At 38.4% G+C, this 18,038-nt stretch overlaps 1 protein-coding gene across 2 annotated transcripts in view; it reads left to right on the forward strand.

The window, feature by feature from the left end:
- bckdhb (branched chain keto acid dehydrogenase E1 subunit beta) overlaps window positions 1-14,261 on the forward strand; it is a 53,569-nt gene extending 39,308 nt beyond the window's left edge. The window contains exons 9-11 of one of the 2 annotated variants that reach the window (XM_008431930.2): window positions 1,748-1,834; window positions 10,705-10,856; window positions 11,928-13,801. In XM_008431930.2, coding sequence (XP_008430152.1) covers window positions 1,748-1,834; window positions 10,705-10,845 — 228 coding nt within the window. In that variant the 3' untranslated portion in view covers window positions 10,846-10,856; window positions 11,928-13,801. The other variant, XM_008431929.2, reaches the window with a different exon arrangement.
- Window positions 14,262-18,038: the final 3,777 nt, after the last annotated feature.

Genomic DNA, 18,038 nt, shown 5'->3' on the forward strand with positions numbered 1-18,038 from the left:
GTGCGTGCGTGCGTGTGCGTGCGTGTAAAGGAGTCACTTAATTTCTATATGTGACGCCTGTTTTCAGCAGGTCATATAGTTGCAGTTTGGTTTGTGGCTCTGAGGGATGGAGAAGTATGCAGTGGTTGCCCATCTGACTTAAAATGGATCTGTATTGTTTAAGTTTTTATTTCAATATAAAAGGCACTTGGTTGGTCAAGTTGTTGCCCATCCACACTTTTCTGAAGTTTCCCATTAAACCTTACCAAATCTTGTGATTCTCTAAATAGTACACCATGTTACAATCAACTTGGTAATATTGTGTTGTTTTAAAGGTGTTTCCACAGTTTATTGCTGAAATAAAACGAGCTAGTCCAGCTGGGTAGAGGAGACGCAAAAGTTTGCTGAAGCTGCAGAGAACAGACATAGCTTTGGCTTGGTCAAGTGGCCACTGGATAAGATTATAGTATAGTATTGGTTTTATGCTGCGGTAGATAACGGGTGGGGCGGAGGCATCCCTCTGCAGTAATGTCAGGTTGCAGAAAACCCATATACAAATGCCTGGGAGGTGGAGACCTCTTATGTCCATGATTGTCCAGTTGGCCCTGTACCAGCCTAAATCAGCCGTTCAGATCATCAGGTTGTCATGTTCAGTTTCTGCATGCAGTCAAATACTCAGCACAATGCAAATGCCCCCTGAGGGAAGTGGACAGATGTAGAATCCCACTGAGAGAAGCGTGGGAACAACTTCCACATGTTAACATCCGAGTACTGGCAGAAGAGTGACACATCCAGCTATGAGCACTACTACAGAAAATCTCTAAAAGCCATAAGTAGACGTGCACCGATTGCAGTTTTCTGGCCATTCACCAATCTTTATAAACTTTTACCTGCCTATTCTGTTTTTGGCCAATACCATTTTTTTGTCTGAAAAGTATATAAATATAGCAATAAAGTCTTTACATTTGCAACAGTGGGGGTGACTATTATTAACCACGCACGTTCAGATATGAAGGTGGGCAGGTTTGATTTTCAGACCTTTTGCAGAGGTAAATAAAATCAGTTTCACATGCAAGTATGGGCCAGTCTTCCTAAATTAAGGTAATCTGTGCCGATTTGGCGGTTTCCACTCATAACTCAACAGAGTGGAAATATATTGGTCTACTAAAACTATTTAAAGCTAGTCTACTAATAGACTAGCTTTAAATAGTTTTGGTTTTAGTCTACTAATGGTTAGTTTTGGTCTACTAATAAAAATTTTGGGTGATTCCAATTTTTTGTAGATGAACCAGAACGTACAATGTTCTTACTTTCTTTTCCTTGAGTCTGGGATTTACAAATAATTGCCAACATGTTTTATGTTATGTTTTATTTTTTACATGCCAGCATGTTTTATGATTAAAGCTAAAACAGTAAAAAACTGAGCTGTACTCCATTTACCCTTCCTGTTATCTGTTGAAAGTCTTGCTTTTTCTTTATCACAGCATGAATGGACAGACATTTCTTGATATTCTGCAAAGAATACAGTTTGATACAGAAAACTTTTAGTCTCCTTAACTCAGTTAAGTGTTCACAGCAAAATGGACAGAAAGACCTGGTAGCTCTTTGATTGACTCAAGCTGAATATCTGAATGTTTGATAAGCCAGCCAACAGTCTGGGCCAGTCGAGCTAACATTCAGTGCTAAATAACACCCATAATCAGACAAAGTTTTTATTCCTTCTCGATAGAGTTCTGTGTTGAACTTCTCACTTGTCCATGTCTTTCAGTCGGTGGTGAAAACTGGACGTTTGCTCATCAGTCACGAGGCGCCAGTCACAGGAGGATTTGCTGCTGAAATCAGCTCTACTGTACAGGTGAGTGCCTGCTGTCTGTGTGTGACTTTATCTCTGGCAGAGTGTGCAAGCATGCTTGTGTTGAGAGGAGGAAATTTTATTGGCATCTTAAGCTCCCAGGGGTGAAAGATGGCCTTCAAAGGGGTACTGGTCTTGTTAATTGGCCATGGTTTTGCCCATAAAAGTCCAACTTCCAAATAAAACTCAAATAGCTTCTCAGTGTTTGCCTCAGAGCTTTGGTTTTCAGACTGTAAGAAGCACCCTCCTGGGGTTGGAGGTGGAGACCCCGAAGCAAGACGACTACCAATAAGCCACGGCGAACTCTGTTGACGGACAGGCATCGGTGGAACAGAATGTAACACTGCTGTTTAACGGGGCATTTAATAAGCCACTTGTGAGGAAATCTTAAGACTGGAGAAAAAGTTCCAAGTATTTGCATTTCGAGGCGTTGGGTCATAATCAGCTTCTAAGTAGTAATTTGAACACAACGGAAAGTATCGAATAACTTCACTTCAAAAATTCATTAAAGCAAGCTAGAGGGAGAGTTTCCAGAAGGGAGAGTTCTCCATTTGGTGAAGATGCTTGGCTTCACGAAGGCAATCCACGATTTGAAACTGACTTCTGATTTTTGTAAACCGTCTTTGCCATCAATCCCCAAAAGGATTTAGGGGGATTTAGATCAAGGGAACATGTAGGATGGTCCAAAAGAGTACATTATTCCAGGAAGAGGTGTTGTGAACTACAGTGTTGTGCTCTTGAAAGATCTAATCATCGCCCTCTGACGATTAGAGGAATGCCACCTGCAACATCTCCAGTTGGACACCCCGGCACAACCAGATGCCCCGTCGTTCAACCAAAGGAAATTTGGTTGAATGACCGAATTTCCTTTGGAGCAGATGAAGTCTGCTCCTCTCTAGAAACTGATGCAGAAAACATCTGAAGTGGGATCTCTCTGGCATCCCTGTAAGCCATTAAAACTTGCCAGTTTTTTCTTCCACTTTGTAAGCTCCATTGTACCATTTAGTGCTCCCTAGCAACCCCTAAAAAGGTTATTTAATGATGTTATTATTCTTTAAGCCAGTGGTCTCAAACTGCCTTGAGGGCCAGAGTGCTTCAACTTTTAGATGTCTCTGCTTCCGCACACCTGGCTCCAATATTAGCTCATCAGCAGAGCTCCGAAGAATTTGACTGTATGCTGGGGAGACAGTTTCACCATTTAATTCAAGTGTGTTGGACTAGGAACAAATGCCAAGAAAAAAGAAAAAAAATGGCTGCAAAGGAGATGCTTTTGATTCCCATCACAAAAGTCACTTCATCAGCAACCAAACATTACTACTGGTGCAAAAGACTAAGAAGACGACAGGAAGTGGTAGGAGGATGACGGCTCTGTACGTTTTTTTACTGATTTGTTGCATCGACAATCTTATTCACATGTGATTTTAATTGCATTTCTTATTTAATGGAAACACCGCAATTGTGGAATTCTATTTTTCCACAATATTTCGACATTAGAGGAATATTGGAATCTGCGCACAGGTGTAAAAGAAACGCAGCTACAGTGACAAAGCAGTTATTTCAATCACATATGGCAGCTCATAATGGTCAACGGTGATATCATCAGTTGTCTCAGTTGAGTGGATAAATGTCTTGGATCTCTTGGGTTAAAAACAAGAAAGAGAGACTGAGAAAAACAGTTGGAACATTAATATAGGAAGGTTGGGATATTGTCTGCTAGAAATGTTTTTATGGTGACATTTCTATCAAAAAATGTTAGATTACTTTGTTTAAAATGGCCAGAAACACTTATTTGTGTCCAATATTCGTAATACTTAACATTTGTACTGTTTTAAACTACATTTGATTTACAGTCTTCTGCTTGTATTTATCCACAGTCTACTGATAGTTGACACACTCAGACAGGAAGGAATTATGGGATATATTTGGCCACAATAGATGCACCAGGTGCTTCCATCTTTTGCCTAAAATGAAGGACTGATTTGAAGGCTGCATTTGGAGGAGTTTTCAAATTGGGTCAGCATTTGTCATGCGGCTGAGACATGATCAACTTTTGAAGAATGCAGCCGCTGAATGGAAATTCACATATTTACCATAGTGGTGAACTTTCACCATATTTAAGCTGAAACATTGTTGCTGCTGGTGGTGTGTCCTCTCAACTGTAGACCTCACAGCACATGCATTTCCTGTGAACTGAATGACACACACACACCCGCACACACACGCATATCCCAAATTGAAACAAAAAAATTTTTATATGTATTTTTCGGTATTAAATTAGAGTATAGGGTTTTTGCTCTTTCCCAAAAGAGCGAAATCTTCTTAAAGAGACTGAGAGCCAAATTCAAGACGTTAAATTGAGAAGTCAAATTTCTTTTAAGTCATGTTTGATATATATATATATATATATATATATATATATATATATATACATATAGCATTTTTTATTACAGCTAAGAGTAGCATAGTGACTTGACTGTGCTTTGTGTCTGGAATATACTTAATACTGCCCCTCTACAAGAGATATTCCAATAGTGTCATTTCGACATAATGACACTATCAGAAGATAGTAATTGGTGCAACAATGGCGTGACGTTTTTCTTGTTGTATGTTGTTGCTGCAGCTGCACATATGTGTCATTTTAACTGTTTTACCAGCTAATTTCTTTTAATTGGTTAGGTTTGTTGTTTTTATGGGGGACAAATCCTCTTTATTTATTGAGTAATGATTGAACTCCTCAAAGCAAAAGTGATGTGCCAGCATATCACCCACAATGAGCTGGTGGTGTTTTTTTTGTTTGTTTTGTTTTCCTTTTCCCTGAAATGGAAACTTACAACTATCCCCAGCAGCCTGGAACATCAACTTAGTACCAGTAATTGTTTTATATTTATGATGCCAAACTATATCAACAAATAACCCAACTCCACACAATGCTGTTTCCTTTCTAGTTTTAATTTGCTGTGAATGCCATTTTTGTTTTGTTTTTTAGAATTATATAGAAAAAATAATCATAGTGTTACATGTTTTTTACCTGATAAATGTAATGTTGCATCACAATTGATCAAGCAGCATTGTCTTAATAGGGGGCGGGGTCTTGGAGTACTTTGTAGACTCATTGGTTTGGCTCCCCATTGCGCCAATGTTATTGAAGCTAACTAAATCCAACATTCATCCTGTCACTCAGGAGTTTCTGTAACGCTCTGTGTTCAAAGACTACGATCTACATTTTACCACAGCATGTGGTGAGAATGAAGACCCCCCAACATTATCTTCCATATATTCTGAATCAGAGTCTTTTGCCTCGCTGTAAATGTCACTGTTGCTCCTCAACCTGTTGTTCTCTTCACAAAATGTTTGAGTGTTTTCACAGCTGATAGCCTGGAAGACTCCAATTGGGGACCAAAAATTGCAACATTTGTTACATTTTCAACTGGTGCGGTTCGCTTTCACACTACACCGAGTAAAAGAACCAAACGCTTTGGAAAAACCGGTTCACCTCCTCGCCTGTGGTGGCGCTGCATCAAGAACCACTGAAGGAAAAGACACGAAAACCTCTAGAGACGACACTGAGCGCATCTTACTTCTTCACAAAATGTAAAACAGAGACGTAGCTGTAGGTTTTGTCTTTTGTCGTTGGTAAAACACCATGAATCATTTCTCCCTCTAGTGCTAGATTCTCACATTTGGTTTTTTTGTATTTACCCAGAATGCCTTGTGCTGCAGTCCACTTCCTGCTTTTAGAGCAGTCTCTGGTCCGCTTGTATCAAGCAAACTGAGACCAAGGTTTTTAGGCGGACCAGAGTTTGCTTTTTTGCTCTGAATCAGAGTTTGATTGCTCATATACACCTCCCCAAACAATTTCTAGACAAACGGATTAAACTGTGTGAATGCACCCCAAAGTCCCTCGAAAAACTAATTTGTATACAGTGTATTAGTGTGATGCTGCAGGTAAGACGGTATGGGGGATGTATCACTGCTACCTTGAAAGACTAAAGCCTACACTCACAATAACAACACAAGTCCATGCTTTTCTGTCTGATCAAAATACAATTTCAGATATACCAAAAGCAGTTATTGCCATTTTTCCACAGCAATTGCCTTGAGGTACATTTTCAGCTGAAACACTGAGAGACTAACTGCACTAACAGCCCCATTAAGGCTCTGACCCAACCAGGAAAACATACTTTAAAGCTGCATTCTTGACACAGTGGAAAATCTGAATTCTTCATGCTTTTCAAGCTTATTTCACAGGAATGGGATTTCTGAGCAGAAAACTAGACTTTCAATTAATACCCTCCCACAAGTTTGCACCTAGAGCTAATTAGAATATGGACAGCTTAAACGACATGTGACCTGCTACCAGTTTGTGTGAGCCCCGGTCAACCCACATGAACTCGTATAGAAGTGGCTGTAGGAACTTTGCCGTCTCTGTGGGTGTTTCTGACAATCAGACACAATGTGATCAGTGCAAAGCTCCGTCCGCGCTGGAAAGTATTTTTAAAAATCCTTTGCCGCTGGAGGACACAATTTTTTTTATTTATTTTTTTTGCTGCTCCCATGTTAACATATTTTTATTCTGACATTTAACTATATTACATATAATGATGCACTTCCTCAAAGCTAAACAATGATTTGAATGAAATCTGAGTTGTGTGGCCGTTCCCTGTCCAGTTTTGGTGGCAGACAGTCAGACTACTGTATTTTCCTCCCACTTCCAGTAAATTTATTTAAAGGAGATTACAGATCTCATCCAGACTAAAGAGCAGAGTCTACAGTACAGTCTGACTGTTTGTCTGCATGCAGAGAATTGGTTGTTGACTCGTCATAGGCTAGCTTTCACAGCAACATCTTCACCAATAAAATAATATTCAACTTTTTTTTTTTTTTCAGTTTTACTTCCATCTGTTAAAATCCTCCAAACAAACCCAACACAAAAGCTCTTTCATGCTCTTAAATTGATAATTAGATGTATATTCTAAGAAAAAGCAAGACCCAGCATGACAAAATGTTACGGTAGCAGCAGGTTTGCATGAACAAAAAGCTTTTCGAGTGCATGCCTGTTCACTTCTGAGAAAGTTTGCTAGGTTCACAGATATTACATTGAGGTTCGTCCATTGAACACTTGCTGTAGCACTCTTATTAAATGCTGCTTAATATAGGATTATTACATCAGATTCATAAGCTTCAAAGCCTCTTCTCTTTAGTTTTATCTGTTCAAAATCTGGACAATTGACAGCACTTCTAAATAGCATACCAGAAAAAACAGTGGCACAAAAAGTAGGTACCGTATTTGCCCTGGACCGTATTTTCCAGACTAAAAGGCGCACTTGAATTTGACCAAAAAATGACAGTGACTTTATACATTGTTCTGAAGTAAAACAGCCCCCTCTAGAGAATTAATATGGATTAATTCTGGTTTTGCTTATTGTGACCTATTGATTTTGTGTGGTAACAGGCTCTCACGGCGCTTTGTCAAAATGTTTTAGTTACATTACGGCTACCAGGAGTGTTGCGGAGTAATACGTCTACTGTGTTTTGACTGTCTTGACTTATTTGACAGTTTTGTTTTGCTTAATGCGCCTTACAGTCCGGATGATAAAAGATCGAACATAGACCATTCATTGACAGTGCGCCTTATAATCCAGAAAACACGTTATTCACTATAGTCGACGTACAGGGGTTAGAAGGGGCGCCTGAATTATTTCTAGTCTGGATTTTCTGTATTTAACAACTGTATTTTTTTTCCCCATAATACAAAAATCACTCAAACTGACTCACTGAATAAAGAGCGGTCTTTAAACACCAATCACAAACCCTCAAGGACGTGGACATTTGTCAGCACATGAAAACGCTCTGCAGTCTAAGAGGAAGGCAAAAGTAGCAGCGGAGAACATGAGGGGGGGTGAGGGAGGATTTGTTGGACTAGTATCGTCATGTTCATTAAAGCTGATGAGATTAAATTAGCTGGGTGGAGCGTGCTGCGTGTCCTGAGGTCCAGCCCTACAAGCCAAACCGAACCAGATGAAATGAGTCCGATAGAGGCATTCAGGAGGATCGGTGGCAATTCTTCATTCTCTCTACACCAGCTCAGTAATTATCCTGACAAATTAGTCAGCTGCAGAATTAGAATCAGCTTTATTGGCCGAGACGCTGCGCAGAAACAAGGAATTTGGTTTGGAGTGCTCACATGCGATAAGTATATAGATCAATCAACTTTAGAGGGTTTAAAATAAATGATGAAGAGCAACGGTATGTGCTGTGGGTTGTCACTGTTTATTTCTATAAGTTTTGAAAACAGAATATTTTATAGGTAGATCCGGTCCAGTGTTTGTGTCCTGAGTAATTGTAGGTTCTTCTGGCCATTTAAGACAACTTCCATAAAAATGTTGCTCCCCTATTTAGTCAAATAAGCATATGAATATCATAAATTGTATGTAAATGTTTCAGATATATCAATCTTGTATTTGATAGATTTACAGACTGTTTACCATGTAAGAACACTGCTAGTGCACAGCCTTTCTGCTGTTAATGGTTTCTTTTGGAGATAATTTGGTTCTGGGAAGACATCTGTTTTATTTTATTTATTTATTGCTGATTATTTTCGTTGCAAACATGTTTAGAGTTGACGGTTTCGTCAGATTGTTTCAGTGAGACAAAGAGGGAATCAAACGGTCGACAGTCAAATAAAAGTGGGAATCTTCATGCACTTAGCAACTGGATTCGATTACGATTTAGAGCCGTGATTCAAGCACACGGCAATTATCGACGTGTCAATTATCGTTTCTACACATCTTGAACTATCAAACGGCTGGCCTTGGAGAACACTTGGAAAAGATGAAATGGAAAGTCCAAGATCTTTGACTTCATCAGTAACTAAAATCAAATCCTTATTAGCAAAGCCACAGTTTCCATCCTACATCTTATACAGCGAAGATATGTTTGCATAAATGTGATTCTTACTCAAAGCATACATGCTAATAGCTTGTACATATTGGTGATAAAATGAGCAAATATGATTGAAAACTGTTTTTTGCAATGCATGTCCATGCATCACATCTCAGAGCTACTTTTCTTGCTTTCTTCAGTGACTTGGTGACTTTTTAAATGTATTTCATAGAGGCATATTGAACCTTGGCTCCGAGGAGAACAATATAGCATGAAAATTTAAGTTTACAGCAAATCCTTTACTTAAAAGTTGGAATTAGCTTTGTAATTAGCTCGACCTTTTCCTAGAAGAAAAGTTGGATGATGTGCAAACATGTAATATGGTTTCGCATGTTTGTCTGTTCTCAGAATAAATTTTTTAATGGAAAAAAGACGAGGCAAACGAAACAAAAGGAAAAACACCCACGGTTGTTTCTCCCAATTTTTTTTTCCTTTCTTTTTTTGTGACTTGCAAAAATTGAAAACACAGACATTCCCCTCATTAAATGTGACATTACTCAGGATTCTGTCAGATGTTTTATTGGAAATGAAAAGCTTTGGATGCAGTGAACATGTCCTGCCTTGTCAAATATCTACAAGCGTGACTGTCGGCGTGCGGATTCGTCGCTTGTGACGCAGTCGGTCAATCAGTCATGAGCTTTCATCGCGGGTCATTTGCTCGGTTTGATCTAAACGGCCTCTATCTAATTGCCCTCTGGAGGGGGTGTTGTCCAATTTACAACATTTTTGTTGGAAAGAGAAGAATAGTTGGTAACACTTTATTTGAAGGGGTGTGCATAAGACTGACATGACACTGTCATAAACATGACATAACATCTGTCATGAACATGAAGAAGTCTTTATGAAGTGTCATTCGGTAAATAATGACACTTTTAATGCAAAGTTGCTCAAAAAGTTGCATTGAAAGTCCATTAAAAATGCCAACTTTGCATTAAATTATAATTTACAAAATAATGCATAGACATCCTGAGTATTGTCCCACTTTGAGGAACCCTCCATTTGATCCTAAGTATTTCTGAACAATAAAACAGACATTCTGCACGTTGCCCAGATTCTAAGTGCTTTATGCTTCATGTTGATGGTGTATATCGGCATAAGAAAGTGTCTTTAATTAGCTAAATTGACAGTTGGGAAAGGTTACTTCCCACAAATCAAAGATTGATGGTAATTTTTTTTTGAGAGAGAGAGACGGAGAGAGAGAGAGAGAGAGAGAGAGAGAGAGAGAGAGACTGTCCAAATAACTTAATCAAGCCAGATTGGTTAACACCGTTTTTCTCTACTCCACTCCCAGCTGTTTTAAAATCCACCAACCAATTTTATTAAAACACAAAAATCATCAGATTTAGGCTAAAAATGGTTTAAAAGGAGCAAAGTTCCTCGCCACATTTTGTTTTGTTTTCGCCTTCTGCACCCAAGCTGCTTCTCCTCCTCCTCCTCCTCCTCCTCCTCCTCCTCCTCAGCTCCCAGCGCACTCTGCTTTGCGCTATAGCAGCCCCCCGTACTCACTCAGCTCAGAGGTTTGGAGAGGCGCAGCATCGGCTCCGGTCGCTTCCTTCAGGTTCTGCTTCTCCTCCTCCTCCTCCTCCTCCTCCTCCTCCTCCTTCTTCTTCTAAGCCAAAGCTTCCAGCGCAACCATCACATCTGTTCCAGACTACCGCATTAGGATTTTATTGTTGTTAAGCTTTCACTTGCACTATTTGAACCTCTTGTGCAGGCATGTGTCTGCTTGTAATTACCGACAGTGTCAAAGCCATCTTGGTATGCGTCGCATAAATCAAAGTTATGGATTTGTCCTTTTTTAATTTGCTCTGACAAACCAGTTCTAACAGTTTGTGCCATGTATTTATGTAATGAGCCAAAACTGTGGGATTAGATGGGTTGTTTTGAACCAACAGCAACTGTTTTTTTTTGTTTTGTTTTTTCCTTTGCAGGAGGAGTGCTTCCTTAACCTGGAGGCTCCTATAGCCAGGGTCTGCGGGTACGACACCCCCTTCCCGCACATCTTTGAGCCCTTCTACATCCCAGACAAGTGGAAGTGCTTCGATGCAATCAAGAGGATGATCAACTACTAAAGCCCTGTCAGGTACAAACATCCAATGGCTCCTTTTGAACTAAATTGATAGAAGAGAGACATTTTTTATATGTTTAAAGTCTTTTTGCAATTAACGTGTGTTAGCTTGTTTTGTTTTGTTTTTTCTTTGCAAAAATATAATTACTAAGAACTCAAAACTAGGCAATCTTTAGTATATTGGTACTGGTCCAGTAAATAAATCATTATTACTATTACTATTATTTTATTTATTTTTTTTTACATCATTCAGATTCCAATCTTTCCAATGGACAAATTATTTTACAATAAGTTGCAATAAAAACAGCAACACTTCTAAAGACCTTGCACTAACTCAGAGAATAGACTTTCAAAAAAACTTGTGTTTGTTTATAAATCACTGAACAGATTGGCACCAAAATACTTTAAGGACCTGCTGTTGCTGATCTTTAACCAGAAGACCTCTGAGGTCCTCTGGTTCTGGTTCTGGTTCTGCTCTGCATCCCCAGCGCCAGGACCAAACGTGGAGAAGCAGCATTCAGCTTATGCACCACAAATCTGGAACAAACTTCCAGAAAACTGCAAAACAGCCAAAACACTGAGTTCCTTTAAATCTAGACTAAAAGCCCACCTGTTTAGAGTTGCTTTCGAGCCGTAAACGATGCAACATTGACCCATATATTTAATGATTTTGATTATGGTACTCGATAAAATGTTACGTTTCACTGGTTTCTCAATTAGTGACTGCATGATGTTTTCATGACTTTTTATCTTTGTTTTTTGTGATGTAAAGCACTTTGAAGTGCCTTGTTGCTGAAATGTGCTACATAAATAAACTTGACTAATTGAGTGAATTAATACTCAGCCAGGGGGTGTGGCACTGAACTCCACTGCTGCAACCAGTGGAGGTTAGAAACTCAAAACGTATCGATCAAAGCCATATAGGTGCCAGCATGACTACAAAAGGCAAACAATAAATAAACCAACCAATGAATACAAACAAATATTTAACTCAGTGGTTAAAAATGCTAATTGTCCCGAGAGAGATCGACGGCGCTAAGACCTTCCTCCTGGTTCTGATTGGTTGTTTTTTCATGATGTCAACAGGTTTACAGTATCGATGAGCATCAGAGACACGATCGGCCCAGATTTCCATATTGGTGCATCCCAACCTGAAACAGAACCATCATCAGAACATTTACCTTCCTCCTACAGGCTCTTATTCACTTTAATACAAGTGAAAAAGAGCTTTTTACATTCAAAAAAGCTCTTTTTTGAATGTAAAAAACATTTTACATTCAAAAATGTGATGAGACATTTTTGAATGTAAAATGTCTCATCACATTTTACATTCAAATGTGATGAGAAGGACGTATGTTGCCTTTCGATTTCAGTTTTACACATCGCATGATAGAACAGCTGAAATCTAACCTCAGTTGTGCTAAAGCTCACTTCAGATTCCACTATGTCATAATTTATATCAAAAGCGAACAAAAATGGGGGGACTTGAGTACGCTCGTACAATTTTAGAGGGAAAATAAATTTTTGAATTGTAATCACCAGCAAGTGGAGCTGCCTCCTGAAAAGTTGACTTTGTTGCTATGGAGCACGAAGATGTGTTTTAACTCAATACCAAGAGGGAACAACATCAACAATGACCTCAGAGGAGTAATTGCTTTTCTCCATGAATCTTACAAAAGTTGTAAAACCCTTTCCAACCAATTTGAAGTCCATAATTTCAAGCAGAGGTGATTCACCAGCAGAAGACATTAAAGAAACTTGTCAGATTTTCCAGGTGTTGACATCACAGCGAATGGCTGAAAAAAACATGACAAAGACATGGCACAGGTACATGTCGGGCTCTGCTGGTTTCAGTTAGCATGGTGGATATTAAAGTCCACGGCAAAAAAAAAAAAAAAAAAACTTGAGCAAGGTTTGCCAGGAGGAAATAGTTGTATTATTTTTTTTCCTGGAAAGAAGGAAGAGCAACTTAGATTTGCAATGTTGCGTCTAAAACGAAGCAGAGATGTTTGGATGTAATGCTCACATAAATGCCTCGTACCGCCTGTTAAACATGCTGCTGGAAAAAAAATTGTCAATAATTCGACTGGGGCTGATTCGAGGTGCTGCAGTAATGATGATATGGAATCAGCTGGGCTCAGACTTGAGTACTGGTAGAACCTGATACAGATGGGATGTTTTTATTATGCCCTGAGATGCAAAACCCAAGGATTTAAAGCTAAAGTATGTAACTTTAGTAAAAAACTAATCAGTTTCTTGCATATTTGTTAGAACTATCATTATGTCATGAGAGTCTAATATGAGATGGTTTGTGAAGAAATCAAGCACCGCTCCCGGTCAACAACCACCAATCAGAGCCAGGAGGAGGGTCTTACTGCTGTCAATCATCATTGTCAGCACTATCATTGCTAATAGTGGAAACACTATTTACGGTTCCAGGAAAACCGTTTATCTGCCGTCATCGGTGTAAACGCTAACTAGCTTTAGCATTCAGGACTCTCTCTACATTTCGAGAAGGTGCTGCAGCATAGCAGAGCGAGCGTGATTTGCAGCGCTAAGACCATCTTGGCTCTGATTGGTTGTTTCTGACCGAGCTCTGTAGTTCTGTAGTTTTTTTTTATTAATGCTATCTGTTTTGTGTTATACTGTCATGACAGAGTAACAGTTTTAGCAAACATGTGTAGCTGCCACCAATTATTATATTTTATTTACTCGTTTCACTGGGGAGTGATGTCAGAAATGCATGTGTTGGAATCCTCCGCATCCTTTCTGATGAGAAACTTTTCTGGGTTTCATAGGAACTCATCCTGAGTTACAGCTTTTCAACTCTTGGCTAATGAGAAAGAATGACACTTTTATTAAACCTTTAATCGAATCCCACATGTCGCCTCTCTTCCTCACTTCTCTGCTCAATCCAGTCCGACGTTTTTGGGGTTTTATTTTTCTTCCATCCTCTCCATCTCCAGGGCCAGCTTCTGGTGGACGTGAACTCCACACTCTCTCCCTGCCTTTTACTCTTCATTCTTCCAGCCAGGACAGTGCGGTGGAAAAACAAAAAGAAAAAAGAAACACTTTGTCGACCATCCAATAAGAAGCGCACAGTCTGGATGGCCTTCATGCCGCACTCTGTTCCTCATTTTAAAAACCTGTTACCTTACCTCCACACTGCAGAGAAGAGACTTGATCAACCGAATCAACAGTGGAGACATGTAGGTTTTAGCTGTTGCATAGAATAACACATTTATTAATAGACAGGGAAATACCTGGTTGAATATGTAACTGCCTTGTTTGTGTGCTGTTACTCTGTAACGTGTCCAGATCTTTTTCCTGATCCGTTTAGTTTCACATGAAATGAAGTGTATCAACATAAACAGTCTGTTCTTTTCGATCAAAATAAAACGAATAGATTTGTTCACAACATTTGGGCTTCGTTGTTTGTGTTTGAATTTATTGCTCCGTGGCATTTTTAAACCCGGGCAAAAAAAAATACATGTTGACCTTTACAATCTGGTCCCAAGATCACATTAATCACGCAGATTTTCACACAGAAATAGTCCTATTTTGTTTTGTTTTTTCTTTTTAATCCAGTACAAATACCTGCGATAACAGCAGATGCACCCATCTTTGTATCAGCCATGAATAATTACCAACAACTTCTAGCAAATGTTATTTTTTCACTTAATGAAACACAAGTAACTCTTGACTTTGCTCTGACTGTGGTTCATTTAAATATGGATGAATATCTATGTTCTGTTTTTAAAAGAATGCTTCGGTATTGGTTTGGTTTGAATGAACATCAAAATGCAGACATTAATAATGATGTGGAACAGGATCATTTTATAGAAGGCAATTATTCATCTGCTTTCACTAATAAATACATATTGTTTAATAAATATTTCATTTTCATTTATTTGACCAGTCTCTGACTGAATCAAAATTTTACCTAGAGACGCACCGATCCAATATTATTGGCATCGGTCACGATATTGAAACAAAATTCTAGATCGGGTATCGATGACATTCTGCCCGATCCATGAGGACAGATCTATTCATTGTGATTTTATGCTTCGTCATGCTCTATACTCTCAGCAAAGTCATACTTTATTTATTTCTACATTATATTTAGAATCTCTAATTTTACTTTCTGAACCATTTGAAAGTTGTTCACTTTGTTTCTTATTTATTTCACATTGGCTGTTCTACTCCTAATTTCATGGGCTGATCAAATTAAAGTTGTTTTTACATGTTTGACCAAACTTGTGAAGCTATTGGTTTATTTAATTATGCTGTACTGGTGCAGATTTATCAAATAAATTGATAATTCAGTACAGTATCAGTATCAGGATGATAAAAAGTGGACCGGTGCATCCCTGATGTTACTGGATTTGGTTTGGTAGGGATCTTTTCTGTACCTTTATGTCCATTAAAGTCAGTTTATGCTTTAATGTTGCTTTTGGATTCTGACACATTTGATATCATATTGACTTACTGCTAAAACTGCATCCTGCACTTTTACAAATCCTAAATTATGCGTAAACTATTACAAAGAAGGCACATAAATGGTCAGTCAGATGATGGGCCTAAAGAAAAAAAATCCAGCATCAAAGAAAATTCTATTTTTAGAAGACGTTAAGTTATTGTTTTCTATGTCCACTTGTTAGCGTTTGGTCTCTGGGATAACTATGGTCTACATGTGTTTGCTATAATGTGGGAGGATGTCAGAACACCTGGAAAAAACAGGCAAAAAAAAACAAGAACGGGTTGTATTTTTCTTGAGAGGCAGAGGTATTTACTGTTAAGAAGAACTGTCGGTTTAATTGAACACGTTTGTTTGCAGGATGAAGACGTAGTCGAAGGATGACGCAATCGTAACCTTTTTGGATTATGATCTGATCTGATTTGAGTCCTGACCTTTATGCTGCTGTCAGTCATGTTGGTTGGTTTTAAACTAATGACTTGAAGTTGAATGAAAACTGTAGGAAAACTTCAAAAGTGCGATCCAGTAGCCCCTGGCAACCTATACAGGAAATAAACGGGACATAAATAATGCACAAGCTACGGTAAGACCCACTGGTCAAAAGTTTACATAAACATTAATGTAATTATGACTATGGGGGTTTAATGTCTTATTTACACCAGTATATCTCTAAACTGTTAATTTAGTATGACTCAGATCTGTTCTAAACCATTTTTTGATGGTCAGGATCAGGAAAATCACTCTTGGCCTAAAAACCACCGAGACTCAAATTTATCTTGAACTTGAAACTGGTGGGACACCAACATGACAACATGGAGAGTAAGTTTAACAGCAACATGAACTTAGACGTTACCCACAAAGAAAGAGGGCGGGGGGAAAATCACAAGCAAACAAAGAACCCAGTACAACACTGAAACGTTCACGACTCAAACTGCAGGCGGAAAAGGAAAAACCTTCTGGATGAAAACGTTTCTGGTCAGAGGAGACTGATGGATCCAGTTGACTTCACGGTGAATCAACTGTCCAGCATGGTGGTGGCAGCATCATGCTGAGGATGTCTCGCTTCCATTGGTTCTGTTGATGTAGTTCCCACAAAACGACGATCCGAAACGCATTAAAAGGAATTCTGAGTTAGTTAAAGTCAGCTAACATTGAGCTACTTGAATAGCTTTGACTAAATTCCTGAACTACGCTTAAAATCACTGTAAATACCAGGAAACAAACAAGTTTAAATGAGCTTTGCCATTTTTGATTGGAAGGTTGGTGGAATATTAAGCCAGAAGTAGAAGTATGTCGGGATTGTGTTTATGGCAACAAAAAGTTATGTCTGGGCACCTTGTGAAGAAGCATTCCTTTTCATAGACTAGAGTAGAAAAATCCTTCACAGTGGGAAAATTCAGGTGTAATAGCATCAAGATATGTAGGTACACACAAAAATAAGTGTTAAACAGGTATTTTAAAAAAGTTAGATTGATAAATACTGTAGGGTAAAGAAAATATATTACAATATTGTGCAGTTTTTTTACATGCATAATGTGCAGGATTATTTGTGCATTAATAAAACGGTAAACTTTTTACAATATTCATAAACAAAAACGGCAGAAAACAAGATGCCCAATACCAGTTCAAATGTTATTTAAAATGAGTAAAACTGAAAAGGAAGGATGTCCTGATACACAACTTTCTGCACAGAGGCTCCATCAGTCTGTCATTGGAGAAGCTCTATGTATAACCATGTGTGTATACTGTATATATGAACCTGAATTTAAAATGTTGAGGAAAAGAATAGAGAGAAAACATGCTCACCTAACTCTTGTTTCTAAAATGTTTTCAAGAAAGAATACTCTTTGGGGAAAAAGTTTAAATGTTGCAAGATTGACAAGTACACTGCAAAAACACAAAGTCTGACTAAGTAAATTTGCTTCTTATCTCTGGAAACTGGACCACTTGAAATGGCACATAACTAACTTTATAAATAACTTTTCAGCCAGATATAAGAGCTTGTTTTAAGTCAATAATTCCTTGATATTGATGAAAAATTACTAGTTCCTATTGGCAGATTATTTCACTTGTACCAAGATATTTTTTCCATCTTGAAAGTGGAACCATTTGTCAATAGAACAAGTATTTTTTTGTTTGTGAATATTAAGGAATTATTGAGTTAAAATAAGCTCCTCTGTCTTCCTAAAAAGTTACTTGTAAGTTAGCCTTGTCTCATTTCAAGTATACTAAAATTTTTACACTATAAACTAGACCAAAAATACTTTGTAAGATTGCTTTTTTTTTGCTTTCACAGTGTGGACTCAGTCTGTCCGACCTCGCTATTATTCATTCAAGTTTCAAATGAAGAGCGACGCAGAAACAGACGCCGGTCAAAAACAGCAAAGACACGAAAAGGCCGAGCTTATGTTTTTGGTAGATTTGTTGGTAATGTTGCGCTCCGTTTTCTTCCAAAGCGCTCATTTGAAACATTGCGTCGTTTGTTTGATCTGAAGAAATGTCCTCAGGTGCAGCTTTAATACGATCTGAAGGACTTTTGAATTGGCATCAAAGGCCACAATAACACGCTTCGTTCTCCTATATGAATACCAGTTGTTACTGCTGCGTCTCAGATTACTCTCATTGGAGCGAATGCATTACATCAGATCTTCATGAAGTTATGAGAAGAGTCGTAGCAAATTTTTTTGTTCTTTTCTTGACATTTTATTGGAAGTTGTTGT

The sequence above is a fragment of the Poecilia reticulata genome, linkage group LG16, assembly GCF_000633615.1.
Source record: "Poecilia reticulata strain Guanapo linkage group LG16, Guppy_female_1.0+MT, whole genome shotgun sequence".
Lineage (NCBI taxonomy): Eukaryota > Metazoa > Chordata > Actinopteri > Cyprinodontiformes > Poeciliidae > Poecilia > Poecilia reticulata.